Consider the following 13,459-nt stretch of genomic DNA (forward strand, 5'->3'; position numbering starts at 1 on the left):
ACGTTTTTGAACATTTGAATAAGACATTTAGCAACAAAACAATGCATACTGATATAAAAAAATTGTGACTGTAGACTGTAGAGTGTAACCACGACTGTGAAATAGAGACTGATATGTGGTCTGTAAATGCTGATTACATTGCCATTTGTGCTTAGTGTGAAGGAATTGACTAAATGTGATTGTCATTTGTAGTGTGAGATCTTTATTGACGCTTGAAATGTGGACGAGAGAAGTTATCTTGGGGCTGCTCTCTGATTGGTCGGCCAGCCCAAATGGCCCACTAAAGCCAGAGGCCCCTCTGCCATCTGCTGAAATTCCAGATTACCAGTCTGTCACTGGTTGCAACTTAATAATTGTTAAGGTTAAATTTTCGATATATTTTCAATATATGCATTCAAGTTTCATGCATGCAAATGGTGAAATGGCATCTTCAACAGTGGTATCTTGCTCAACAGCAATTTCAGGAAAAGATGTGTTTTGGCTTCAATTCCTGGTTATGTCGCCACAAGGACAGCTGGAAATGTCCCGACGTCTTGTCAAAAGCATCCATTGGTTTCATGCTTACAACTGTTCAAGCATCGCCTTGAAAAGGAGGTCTCTTGCTCGTCAGCCCGCTTAGGAAAAGGTCAGGTTTATGCTTAAATTCCTTGGGAAAAGAAGGACAACTGGTCCATAAATCTTGTTAAAAATATCCATTGGTTTCAGGCTCAAAAAATTTAAACGCTATCTTGAACACCGTTCTCTTGATCGGCGGCCATTTTCGGAAAAGATCATGTTTTGGCTTAAAATTTCCAGACAGCTTGTTAAATATTTTCCGGTGGTTTCACACTTTCAACTGTTAAAACATTGTCAGCCTGTTTTTGGAAAAGATCACGTTTTGGATTAAATCCCTGGTAAATTCACCTCAAGTACAGATGGAAATGTCCCGATGTCATGTTAAAAAATGTTTTGCGGCCTCTTTCCAGGCAGCCATTTTAGGAAAAGATCATGTTTTGGTTTAAATTCCTGGCAATGTTACCACAGACGCAGCTGGAAATGAATCGACGTCTTGATGAAAATATCCACTGGAGTCACACTTGAAAATGTTGAAAATGCCATCCTGAGCAGAGCTCTTTTGCGAGGCAGCCATCTTGGGAAATGATACATGTTTTGTTGGCACAAACATGGCTGGAAACTGTCCTAAGATCTCCCTTAAAAAATCCAGTTGGTTCACACACACAGATGCTGAAATGCAGACTCGATCTGCAGTCTCTTGCTTTGCAGACTTGTAACCAACTCCACCACCAGGCCATAAACATGTAATGTAAATGTGGTATGACACATTGTGTAGATATATCAATATAATATGTAGCCTGTGACACACATGAATGTCAGTGTATTGGTGGTCATTCTGGCAGGTGGGCTGATATTTGATGATTTAGCATGATACACAATACACAATTGTTTTTAAAAACACAATCATATTTAGGAAGACACCTGGATTTATCTAGTTTGATTCAGAGTAGAAGGACCTTTATTCACAGCCACACAATGTATGATCCGTTTTTAATTCATATTCAAAGTTGCAGTTTGTTCCTATATTCTCCAAGTTGGTTATTTAAATCAAATTTTCCCACCTTCAGAGCGTATTTACAAATAGTCGACAACAAAGCATTGCTGTGTGCTGGTGCTACCGGCCCTGGGTGAAATGAAGCGTTGATATGAATCAAAAAAGTGCGATTGATTGCTGGAAATGCATTCTCATTTTAATAAAATGAAATCAGATTAGATCTCACAACACTTCACTCATGCTATATTGAAACTGACCTGCAGTTCAGCAGACATTAAATTATACAGTGCACTGTGTGTTCCTCAGATGGGTTCATTTGTTCCTGTTTCATTGCTTTAGGTGTTTGCTTTAGGCAATAAAACAGAGTGTCTTATACACACGAGCAACAGTTTATACGTTTAACACTTGTTGAGTCATTGCTAATTAAAAAAAAAACAAACAAACCATATATTTGCACATGTGGACAGTCCTCTGTGCTTCTGTGCTGTGTTAACTGAGAGAAGTGGAGCAGGCCGTGCATTCTGGTGTCTTGACCAATTACTTGACTAAGACAAACTACTATACAAATAGGACAATGACAACACAAAGGCAATGAGAGTAATATAACAAAGATCACAGAGAAAAAAAAAAAAAGGTTCTTGGAGATGTATGCTCGCTCACAGTTGCCAGGACCCTGTGGGACCACTTGGCCAGGATTAGCATGACAAGGTTCCTCTGCAAAGGCCTTTCTGAATCTTAATGAGAAACTACGGTCCAACGGAGACATTCATAATATATTTTATATCTTGTCTTCATAGCCTCCTTCGCCACCAGCAAGGAAACTTGGAATCAATATTCAGCTGCAATGCACACCTGTACTCAAGGTTACAACTGTTTTCCCTCTACTTATCAATTATAAACACAATACCGGGCCCTGCGTCTGCTTTATGGATCTCGTGTATGTCCCACTGTGATTGGTTGAGGCTCCCAGTCAAGGTGTAATGATGAGACGTGGCCAAAGTCAAATCAATAGCTCTTAATGACTTAATCATCTTAAACAGGAACTCTAATGTATATTTTAGCATATAGACTCCTCCAACATTTGCAATTCACTCGCACATTTAATTTCTCCATGGAAATAAAAAAGACTTTCAAGCTTCAAATAATTAATGATTTGCTCCTTGAGCAGCATTTTTTTTTTACATTTTTTTTTTACATGTTATCAATTCGCTTTTATTTGGCAAAAGCATTGACAAGATGTGCTGTAGAGAGCAGAAGTGTTGCGTCGGTGGACAAACTAAATGGCGGGCAATGACTGGAAGTCAGAGCTCGACAGTATGGCTGCTACGTGCACGTGAAATTATTTTTTCGTTCCATAAATATTTCAGGCATTACCTGCTCATGTGAAGGCTTTCAGTGCACTTGCTCAAGGTTTCTTTGATAGGAGAAATGGCCACTGATGGGTACTCATTGATTACTGAGCCTTTGATTTTTCCGTCGCAGGATAGTCCCTTTTATTTTTTAATTTTTTTTTCAGTCTGTTCTGGTGCTGGGACAATCATACCTTATCACGAGTAAAACTCCTGCTGTGTCGTGATAGGTTCCGTTCGTACATCTCAAGTGATTGCTGCTCCAATTTAAGAGTTAAACAGTTTTCTCATATCTCAGAACGTGTTCATTACAATAACAACGGCTCCTCGAGCGTTAAGATGGAAGTAGTGTCACCCATTAGATGCAAATAGTGTCGGTGAGCGTTGGAGCTTCTGTTGTTGCTGTATGATGAATGCAGATGTTGACGCTGTGTGATACAGCAGCATAATGAATTTGTTTGCATGATAGTCTCAGCATACAGTAGGTGTGGTGACTTATCTATTCTGGCCTGCGGAAGCTTGTACGAGGCAGGAGATCCTGTAGTTATTGCTCGAGGCTTGCCTCCAGCAAGTGCCAATGAGTTTATCAGACGAATGTTAGATTTAGTGATGAGACCGAGTCTCTCTGCTGCGAAGGAGCTGAATGCATCGTCCCTGTTTAGTGAGAAACAATGTGGCAACTCACACCGTTACATAAGGAAATTGCGTGACACTATTTCAGTGTCTGATGTGTAATTTCTTGGACAAAGTGTGTCCATAAATAATCCTAGACAGAAAGGGAGGATTAAATGATTAATTACGAATAATTATTGGATCAAAAAACAAAGGGTCAGTTGTGCAGCTCTCTAAATTATCTATATATTCCCCGCTTGTTCTTGTCAGCCAGCATGGCCACTTAAATCATCACGGCTCTCATTAGACACACGGGTGATGATTTTAATAGATTATTTTTGTGTTTGCTGACCCTGAATTCATGCTGGAGGAATCAATGATTTTCGTAGCTCAGAGATTTAACAAAAAGTCTGCCTATGGCTCAAATCTCATTGAGTTTTGAGATGAAAGGGCCTGCACCAAGGGCAAGGCAAGACACAGTGTCTCTTTGAAATAAAGTACAAAAGTCTGGGGGAAGAATGGCTGACATGTGATGTGTGTTGGTTTTGTCTTTGTTGAGTTGATTTCTTGCAGTACTTTTGCAGAAAAGCTGTGGCAACATCCGTTATTTCATTTAATGGTCCAAAGCTCATTTATTTAACTGTTTAATTCCTACTTTACCTAACTGCTGCTCATTGTCTGGCTCTGTTATGGTTTGAAGATGGCATAAGGCAGCTGAAACATATAGGTGTTTCTTAAATTTCATTTTTTTAAATAAAGAGTTTTCATATGCACAGTCCTCCTAGAGTCGCTGCCTGTATAACTACAAATCAGCATCACTGTCCATTGAAATGTTTCTGTTAGCTGTCTGTGTTTTCACGCGGTCGTGTCAAAAGTCTGAAGATGTAACATTCAGGAGCCTATCCATAAATCTCTGTGGCTATTTCAAGGTCCAGCCATCCTGGTGTATTTGTTAGGGCATTTCTTATTCTGATTACAAGGGCTTCTGCAGGTCTCACCTTCAAACCCAGTCATAAGAATTAGCTGTTCCCCCTTGAGGTAAATTGGAACTCTGTATACTGGCAGCGAATAGTTTATTTCATCTTTTTTTTTTTTTTTTTATTCCGAGCCAGTCGCTCTCATCCTTTTTTCATTTGAAATCCTGCATCTGGTAATTTCATAATTATGGGAGGGAATTATAACGAAGGCAGCTGGAGCTGCAGGTTAATTGGATTTTTCACCTCGACGGGGCCGGATCTAAGTCGCCCATGGGCCGCAAATCTGCACATTTGAAGTTGGGGACAGGACAAAAGAGGCTGGGGGAAGAAAAGAGTGAGTAGTTAAAGGGTCCCCTTTGACTTCAAGAGTTTGGGAAGTTACTTTTGCGCTGCCAGTTAGTGTTTGTGGCTTGAGAGGTTTTCCTTTGCTTGTACACAATCGCTTTCATCCACGTTGATGGCATCTATAATTGCCACTGTGTTTGCTGCTCATAGGAGTGACTGCCGCAGTTTCTATATTGCAGCCACTATTGATAACCTCAGAAATCCCTGGGGTTTGAAATGGAACTTCTTAAACTGAACTTTCAACAATAAATTCCTTGCAAAACATGCCCAAGTCCTCTTGATTTTTGAATAAAATGTTGACTTAATTGAGCGGGAGGCAGATTCATTTTTTGTTTGTTTATGTGGGGATGTAGAATCGAGAAGTTACCTGATGGCATGCTCACGATCGTGATCGAATTCACATGTGCTTCCCATCACAGTCTCATTGCTTTCACTGCTCTTGCCTCCCTGAGAGGACACGGACACATATGGGAGACCTGCAGTGCATAATTGGATTTCGGAAAACACACACACACACACACACACACACACACACACACACACACACACACACACACACACACACACACACACACACACACACACATACACACAGAGAGAGAGACACACACACACACACACAGAAAGTCTTTCACCAACAGGAAAATCTCTTTCATGCAATTGCATCACATCCTGCAGAGATTCCTTAGATCCTGAAAATTACCCCTGACTCAACAATCATAAATATCCATGTTTGGTCACACATTAGTCTCATGCCTCTGTTTAGTCAACAACACATCTGTCTTTAGCGGTTTCACCCCAATTCTGCTGACAGTATTCTCTACCTCAGCTTCCAGGGGCCGACTCTTCGCTCCTCTGTGGGAGCAGCCGAGCTCTCAGCCCCTCGGCTCCTGGCCTACTTCTAAATCAATGTTTGACAAAGGGCGAGTCTCTCCCAGAGCAAAAGACGGGGAATTAGAAAGGCTCTTGCTTGGTGAGAGGGCCACACGCAAAGCTAGAGGGTGCCCGGTCCGCATTCCCCGTCAGACAAACAGCCGATCCGAGATCGTATTTCCCTGCCCTTAATAACGAAAATAAACCTTCTTACCGGCTGAGTTTATCCACGTCTGAGGTCACTGTGTGAGGATAAACAAACTGTAGTTAGAGTGAGGGGCGAGGCAAGCGTCGGGGTTTGGCTATTATTTATTTGTGTGTGTTTGAGGAGAGCGACTACCTACTTGTTAATGTGGACTTTACGGTCTGAACGGAAGAGTCGCATTCTCTGTTTTCAGGTAAACAAACTGTGGGTGAGACGCGACAACATGGAACAAAGACAAACTCTCAGGTTACAATAACTTCTGACGATGAGACGTTTCAGTGTTTACTAAGTTACAATTTAACATCATTCTGTACACAAAAAGGCAGGTTTTCCCCCTCCGTAAGCGTGGGATGATCTTTCTCCAAACAAGAAGTCTCTCTTTTGTACTTACTTTTGTAACAATTACAGCACAATTTGTTCCCGTCAGAAAAAGAATATTTCTAATGTCTAATATCTGTAATTATCAAACAGACAATGTATATTCAAACTTGTGGGCTCTCACACACAGATGAAAACGTTGCTGCACATTTTACAATGCAGGATGGAAATCAATATGATTTTTTTTTTTTTTCCTTTCCTCCCCTCTCATTATTATGCACGTCATTATGTCTGCCATTTTCAACAGTCAACAATCACCTCAACACTTGATTCCTAACTGACATTTAAGGGGTCTGTACAAGAGATCACACAAAAGAAGAACACAGTTTGTAGCCTCAGATAATTGCACAAAATGTCACATAATTGTGGAAAAAAGTCAAAACAACACTCAGCCCACACAGCATTATGTGCACTGGCTCTGACATAAAGTGCGTTTTTTTTTTTTTTTGCTAAGTTCTGAGTCATTTCCTTCAATGCCAAATGGTAAACAGTGCCATTTCCAGCCACCCTGCTGAGAGCTGTCACTCCGCCTCGACTGGTGTTGTATTAAAAATGCTTCGTAAATTAGCATTACCTGAGGCATAAACCGTACCAGAACTGACTGCGGGCTTTCGGCAGCAGAAGACATTAATTAGAGCAAATATGTGTCATACTCGGACATATTATGTATAATATATCTCTGCAACCGCAGCCAACTGTAACATTGACCTCTCGTTAGGTCCGTGGACATGTCTCCACTCCCACGTGGCATTAAAGCCGACGTCTTACGAGATCTCTGTAGTGCAGGATTTTTTTTTTTTTTTTTTTAATGGTGCCAGGACTATAGAGTGCTCATTCAATAATATACTAAGTGGACAATGCTGTGAACCATTGTGTCATTTTCGAACCTTTATTAGTGTTACAACCACACAGAGGAACATTTACAATGCAATTTTCCTACCTGAGTTTCTCATCTTTGAATCAACATGGAAAGATTTGGCTTCTCTAACACATACGGTGAAATGAGTTTCTCTCTACTCTGCAGCGATGGAAGAAAAAAAGCAGAACAAAAAGCAAATAAATCCCCCCGCAAACACAAATTCACCACTCTACCTTTCAAGGTGCTCGGGACTTACTTATAACCTGAGTCAAAAGTGTATTTTGTCCATAGCAAAATAAATTCAAACCTGTTTTTTTTTTTTTGTTTTGTTTTTTGTTTTTTCTCAAATAGTACCAAAAACACAAACCATTAAAAAGCAACTGGCATTTGACAAAAAATCTCACATTTATTTTATTTGTTAAACAAGTGTTGATCTTTACATCAGTCTTAAGTGATGAGCCCCTTGGTAACATGTTTACATAGAAAACATGAGCTACAGTACAGCATGTATACCAGTGCTGGAAAACATTCACACATTTCCCATTTATTTTTTGGAAAGATTTCAATAAATAAAATGTCCAAACCCAGGCGGAAGAACTACATTTATGATAGAAACTTTATTGTCGGAAGTTCCTTTGCGCTCGCCCGTCACTCTGCCATGACTGTTAAAAAGATCCGTTTCATTCAGAATCACACAAAAAAACTGTGCAATGCATAAATCACTTTAACTGGGTTTTTGCATTCCCACCCTACTAAGTAAATGGTACTTTGGCAAAATCAAAATAGTTCAATGGGCGATCTCAATGGAACTCGGTAAGCAAAAAACACTGTTCACAAGTGGAAAAAAGTGATAATGCATCTTTGTAGATTGTTAAATCCTCCTTACTTTTTCTTAAGCCTTTACGTTGAAACGTACTACCATGAATGAAGTGTTGGAACCATAAACACACTGGATAACATATGTGCAACTTCTACACAATAGTCTCTCAAACGTTAAATTTTGCAATTAAAAGGTTTCTTCATATTTACGGTTTTCCCATGATTTTTTTATTTTACACTAGCAATACAACAAAATATATATTTTAGCCATTTTCCTTGACAACAGTTCAATGTACAGTTGAGAAAATATAAGGCCAGGGGCTTGATTGCTAGTGGTTATACAATCCAAACTTCATGGTGATGGAGACTCTGGGCAGCCAGGACCTTATATTCCTTTTCTAACAGTCTGATCAGGAACATTTTACAAACAGAGTCCATGTCCTGGTCCGGGGGTGTAGTATCGTTTACAATAAAAAAAACAAACAAACAAAAAAAAAAACCAGGCTTCAACAAGGATGTTGGGGAGTGTATGTACAACCTTTTGACCGGGAAATTGCTGATCTGATGTAGCATTTTTATTTTTTTTTGGTCTTTTTTTATTTTTTATTTTTTTATTTTCGTACCTTAAATTTTTCTCAATTATTCAACAGCAGCAGCACATTTAAATACATAGTTGGCTTGTCTCTTAAAATTGAAATTCGACTCTGCATTTTATGTACAGTCTCACTGAAACTTTGCACTGCCATCACCGTGCACCAAGTCTGTCGGTCTGTAGGGAGGGTAAGAAGAGAGGCATGACTGGGCGGGAGGGAGATGGCGATGCAGCTGGAGGGAGATGGCGATGCAGCTGGAGGAGCGGGGTTTGTATGATGGGGCTTCGAAGCTCTCTTCAAAAATAAAACAAACACTTTCCTTTCCCTTCACTTGTGTGACCTCCAAGAGGTCAAAACTGCAAAAGGGCAGGAGGAGGTTTGGGGGTGATTTAAATACATTTAAAGGCTTGTCACTAACTGCATCTGTCCTTCCCGTACATCGCCCTCAGGGATGCAGCCCTCTGTAGTGATAGGAATAATGTAACCGTCGCTGGTCCCTCGGCCTATCTGGTAATAGGCTTGGAGCTGGTGGCCAGCCCCTAAGTTAGGCATGCTCTTGTAGTAAACGTCCTCGTTCTCACTCCTCTTGGAGGGGGACAGGTCCTCCACCACTTCAGGGCTGCTCTCGGGCAATGGAGAGTCCCTCAGATTAGGCATACTAGTGTACAAGGAGTCTCTGTTTGGGGACTGCAGACTGTCGTCGGGGTTAGTGGGTGTCAGCTCGCTGACAAAGGTGTCAACTCCCCCATCGGTCCTCACCTTCTTCTGGGGCGCGTACAGAAGCGAGTGAGTCCGCTGGGGGATGAGCGGCGCCTCCAGCTCCTGCTGATGGTGCAGCTCAAGGCCCACTGTGTCACCCACGTGCACCAAAGACGAAGCGTCGGCGACGATGGCGTCATCTTCGCTGCTGCTGCTGCCGCCGCCGCCGCCTACAACCGTCACCTTTGGCGGAGCCCGCTCCGCGTGTTGGTGATGGTGGTACTGCGGGGGCTGCTGGTGGTGGGGCGGGTGATGTAAACTGGGGTGCTGCTGCTGCTGCTGCTGTTGGTGGCTTTTATTACAGGCACGCAGGTTGTTGTGTACTAACTCGGAGATGATCATTTTCTCGAAGGCAGCATCGTCCAGACTGAGGCCACAGTCTACTACCTGCACACTGTCGCCAAAGTCCCCATTGCGAAGTGAGTAGCTATTGTTAAAGTTACCATTTAGCGGTAGTGTATCCATTGCACTTGTATCCCTCACCGCATTGTTCAGTGAGTGCCCTGGAAAGAGAGGAAGACGTGAGGGGATTTCACATTAGTCAACACCACTGAACATCATAGGAAGAAAGTTTAATGCTGTTTAGGATGCAGTTTCACATAGAAGACTCAAGTCAATTTAAGCCATGCCGTATATATCTGTTAGTTAGGCACAATCCTTCACATACAGTATAGAAACATGCATTACTTGCGATGAGAAATCATTTTACTTTCTCACATATACATTTTTACTTTCCCTTTTGAAGATTGCTTAGTAATAAGCAGGACATTGTGCGTTTTTAGCCTGCCACAAAAGTGACAAAGCAATGAAAAGGATCCCAAACAACATTAAAAAACAAACTGAAACAGTAAACCACCATCACAACACACCGGGCAAAAGGTAGATGTTCACATGTATGAAGCCACAAACGGGCAAGCTACAACACTTACAGGTTTTTCTAGCAACTAATAGGTTGGATGTGCGAAAAGGGAAAGAAAAGGACAGAGATGGGAAAAGATGACACGGACAGAAAAGGGAAAGTAGTCATGTATCAACATGGGACAGCCATCTTTGTTCTCACTACAAGGGGAGCCCACAAGCAGCACTCCACCATCACCACACACAGCAGGTGAAAAGACTCACTTTGGACAACTCACATCATGTCTGTCTGCTCAGGCTATCTGGTCTAAGAGCAGCTGATGTACAAAAGAAAGTAAAATGATTTATTGTAACATGAAGAAGAATCACTGAAAAGAACAACAAAACGTAAAGTAAAAGTCTTAACTGCAACTTAGCGAGAGCAAGGGTTCAGCAAATGAAACAAACAAGCATTAAATAGCTTTTACTTTTATGGATTAAACTCCAACAGCTACTTTTTTTTTTTATTCTTCTTTGCCTTTTTTTTTTCAGTTTGTGTTGGTACACTTTCTGTCCATTAGTGGGCAGCTTGTGTACCCAAAGCTGGCAAAGGTCAGAGCTCGCCTGCAGCCCAGCACTTGGCATCCGTCACAGTGACAGTTCCCAGTGAGACCCCGTTCACTAGCAGAACAGCTCAAGAATAACACAGCCGCTGCAGAGGTCAGACGCAGTCATGTTAGGAATTTCACAAAGCATGGAGGTCATGGAAAACAGCGGCGAAAAAAGATAAATATTTGTTATGCTGTGATTGAGAGACGAGATAAAGGAAAAAAAATGTGCTCTGGTTGCACCTCCTCGTAGGAGAGCAGAGGTAGAAAAAAAAAAAATTAAGACGGAATGTCTCCGTCAAAAAAGTGTGCGGGAGTCATTGGGATTATTAGAGGCATGTTAAAGGTGCTGTTTTGAAAGAGCCTATTGGAAATTAGAGAAAATGACAAGAAAATTGTGAGAAAAAAAAATAGAGAAAAAAGGGAAAATTAAACAGCTGCTGCCATGACATCCATGTGTTTATGCCTGCTAGGAGGCAATTTAGCGTCCAGACAGGCGTTGTCTGGAGAGGTGTGAGGGGAATACTACTGGACGCTGAGTGCGCCGAATGCCACAGGAGGACAGACATTTTGGGCGGAAAAAGAAAGAAAAGAAAAAGAAAAAAAGAAACCTCTCTGATAAATGCTCCTTTCTGCCAGAAAAAAACAAAAACAAAAGCAACACAACTTTTTGGTTGATTTTAAAAATCACAAATTAAGCAGAAGAGAGAGAAGCAGAGCAGTGGGCATTTTTGTAATTAAAAAAAAAAAGCTGTCAGATCCTGAAGATGACTAGAGAAATCTTTGATTTCTTTTTCGGATTGGAGTAGAATTTTGGGGTGGATAATTTTGTGAACCACTTGCTCACTGAGTGTGTGTTAATGGCCTAAAGTAAAACCAGTGATTGTGCCGGGGGGGATTTTGGTTGTTTTTAATAAGCATGCTGAAAAAAATTTACATTTGATAGGCAAAGTTAAGTTTTACTCCCATACTTGTCTCTCTGTAGGTCACTAGAGGGAAGCACAGGGGAGAAGCACAAAACATGACAAAAGATGCCATTTCAGTTTCAAAATAGAATAGCATACATAATGGCAACACAGATTTAACAGTGATAAATGCTTAAAGGCCATGTGCAATTGAGATATAGTGTTTTTTTTAAAGCTTTTATGGGCAAGCATTTATTACCAAATATATCTATACATAGGAGACTTAATGCAAATGTTGCATTAAGTCAATCTGTATAACAGATTTTGCTTGCATTTGACACGTTTTAAGGGGAAAGCTCCCTTTTAAAAAATACACAAAAAAGTAACAAATCGCCTGATAAATTCAGGAGCATTAATCTTAATAATCGTGCAGTTTACACTACAGCTACAGCTCTGCACCAGTGTTTACATTAACGCAGGGCAGAACGTGTAGTATCTCTTTCCCATCTTAATCATTATGTCCCGTGCAGAGTTTGGATAAGAGAAACCTGAGAACACACAGGCCGGAGCGAGACCAACCACGGAAATCTCCGTCGACATGAGAAAAAAAAAAACATGTGTGGGTTTTCACACGCAGGCACACACATAATGTATACTGTCCATGTGCGACACGCATGCACACGCACAGAGCTGTGTCAAGTATTTGGGAGACAATGATTGAGAAGGAAAGGCGATACTGCAGAACACCCTGCCTGTTTCATTTGGCCTGCTGTATACTCAACTGGAGAGACAAAGAGGGAGAGGAGGACAGAAGAGAGAGAAGAAAAAAAGCCTGAATGCAGGTGAAAGTATTAAGCAAGCACACCTGGCGAGTTAAACACTGGAGCCGTGGGGGTGTTACATACGACTGTCTCAGCCAGTAAGGTGTTATAAGGGTTGTTAGTGCCTTGTGGTCGAAGAAGAGGATTTGTTAGTAGATAATTCCCGGTCATTCCTGGAGTGGCGAGACAGAAGAGGAGCAGATAAGTTTGGCGCAGTCGGCCGACAGTGATTGAAAGTTTCATGGAAGCAAGAAATTAAGGACATTTTCAGCAAGTGTGTCTTTTGAGGCGTGTGGTGTCATCCAGGGTGTCTGCAGGAGTATGAAAGCGGGCTGTTTGTTTTTGAACCCGCGAAATGCAGAGCGAAGTTTGGGAGGCAACCGGGGAGAAAAGGCAAGAAAGCAGCCGCTACTTCTGCATGTAAACTACACTATGTGCGGGGCCGTCCGTTCGACCGTCCTCACGATTATCAACTCGAGGCGGCAAGTTTCTACAACTTCCAAGTACATTTTGTTACGTGTGTCGCAGATCATTCATAACCCATTAATTCATCAACCCACCGAGCTCATTATTGCATCCCGTTGTCGAGGCTTTTCATAAGTCATATTTACTCGTCATTTTGTAGAAATGACGTTTATCAAAAATAGCACCCGGCATCTCTACGATTGAGATTTCACTGTTTGAACAAGAACCTAATGTAAAATCTCCACTGAAGACAAAAAGTGGAATTGTTCCAAGATTTGATGGAAAAATCTTTATTTAGGCTCAAATTTGGCCATGCACTCCTGAACCTCATCTTCCTTTCCGCTCGGCTTTGCGGTGTGTTTTAAGGATCTGAGGTATTTCCACTGCCATTTATCACCTGTGTTAAATGCCATCTGTCATGTTGGGAGGTCTCCAGGGATGTTTTTAATGACAGGGAAGAGCTTCCAGGAGATAGAGCCCTCCTTTAGTGCACTGACTCTACGGG

At 41.5% G+C, this 13,459-nt stretch overlaps 1 protein-coding gene across 22 annotated transcripts in view; it reads right to left on the bottom strand.

The window, feature by feature from the left end:
* Window positions 1-7,156: 7,156 nt before the first annotated feature.
* The window catches only part of adgrl2a (adhesion G protein-coupled receptor L2a), a 100,929-nt gene continuing 94,626 nt past the window's right edge, over window positions 7,157-13,459 (bottom strand). For 5 of the 22 annotated variants that reach the window (XM_037113621.1, XM_037113627.1, XM_037113626.1 and 2 more), the window contains 3 exons: window positions 12,534-12,662; window positions 11,735-11,752; window positions 7,157-9,821 (listed from right to left, as the gene is read on the bottom strand). In XM_037113621.1, the coding sequence (XP_036969516.1) occupies window positions 8,959-9,821; window positions 11,735-11,752; window positions 12,534-12,662 (1,010 nt within the window). In that variant the 3' untranslated portion in view covers window positions 7,157-8,958. Of the gene's footprint in view, window positions 9,822-10,440; window positions 10,494-11,734; window positions 11,753-12,533; window positions 12,663-13,459 lie in introns of all 22 variants that reach the window. The other 17 variants (XM_037113640.1, XM_037113641.1, XM_037113629.1 and 14 more) reach the window with 13 other exon arrangements.

This window comes from Acanthopagrus latus, chromosome 11 (genome assembly GCF_904848185.1).
Source record: "Acanthopagrus latus isolate v.2019 chromosome 11, fAcaLat1.1, whole genome shotgun sequence".
NCBI lineage: Eukaryota > Metazoa > Chordata > Actinopteri > Spariformes > Sparidae > Acanthopagrus > Acanthopagrus latus.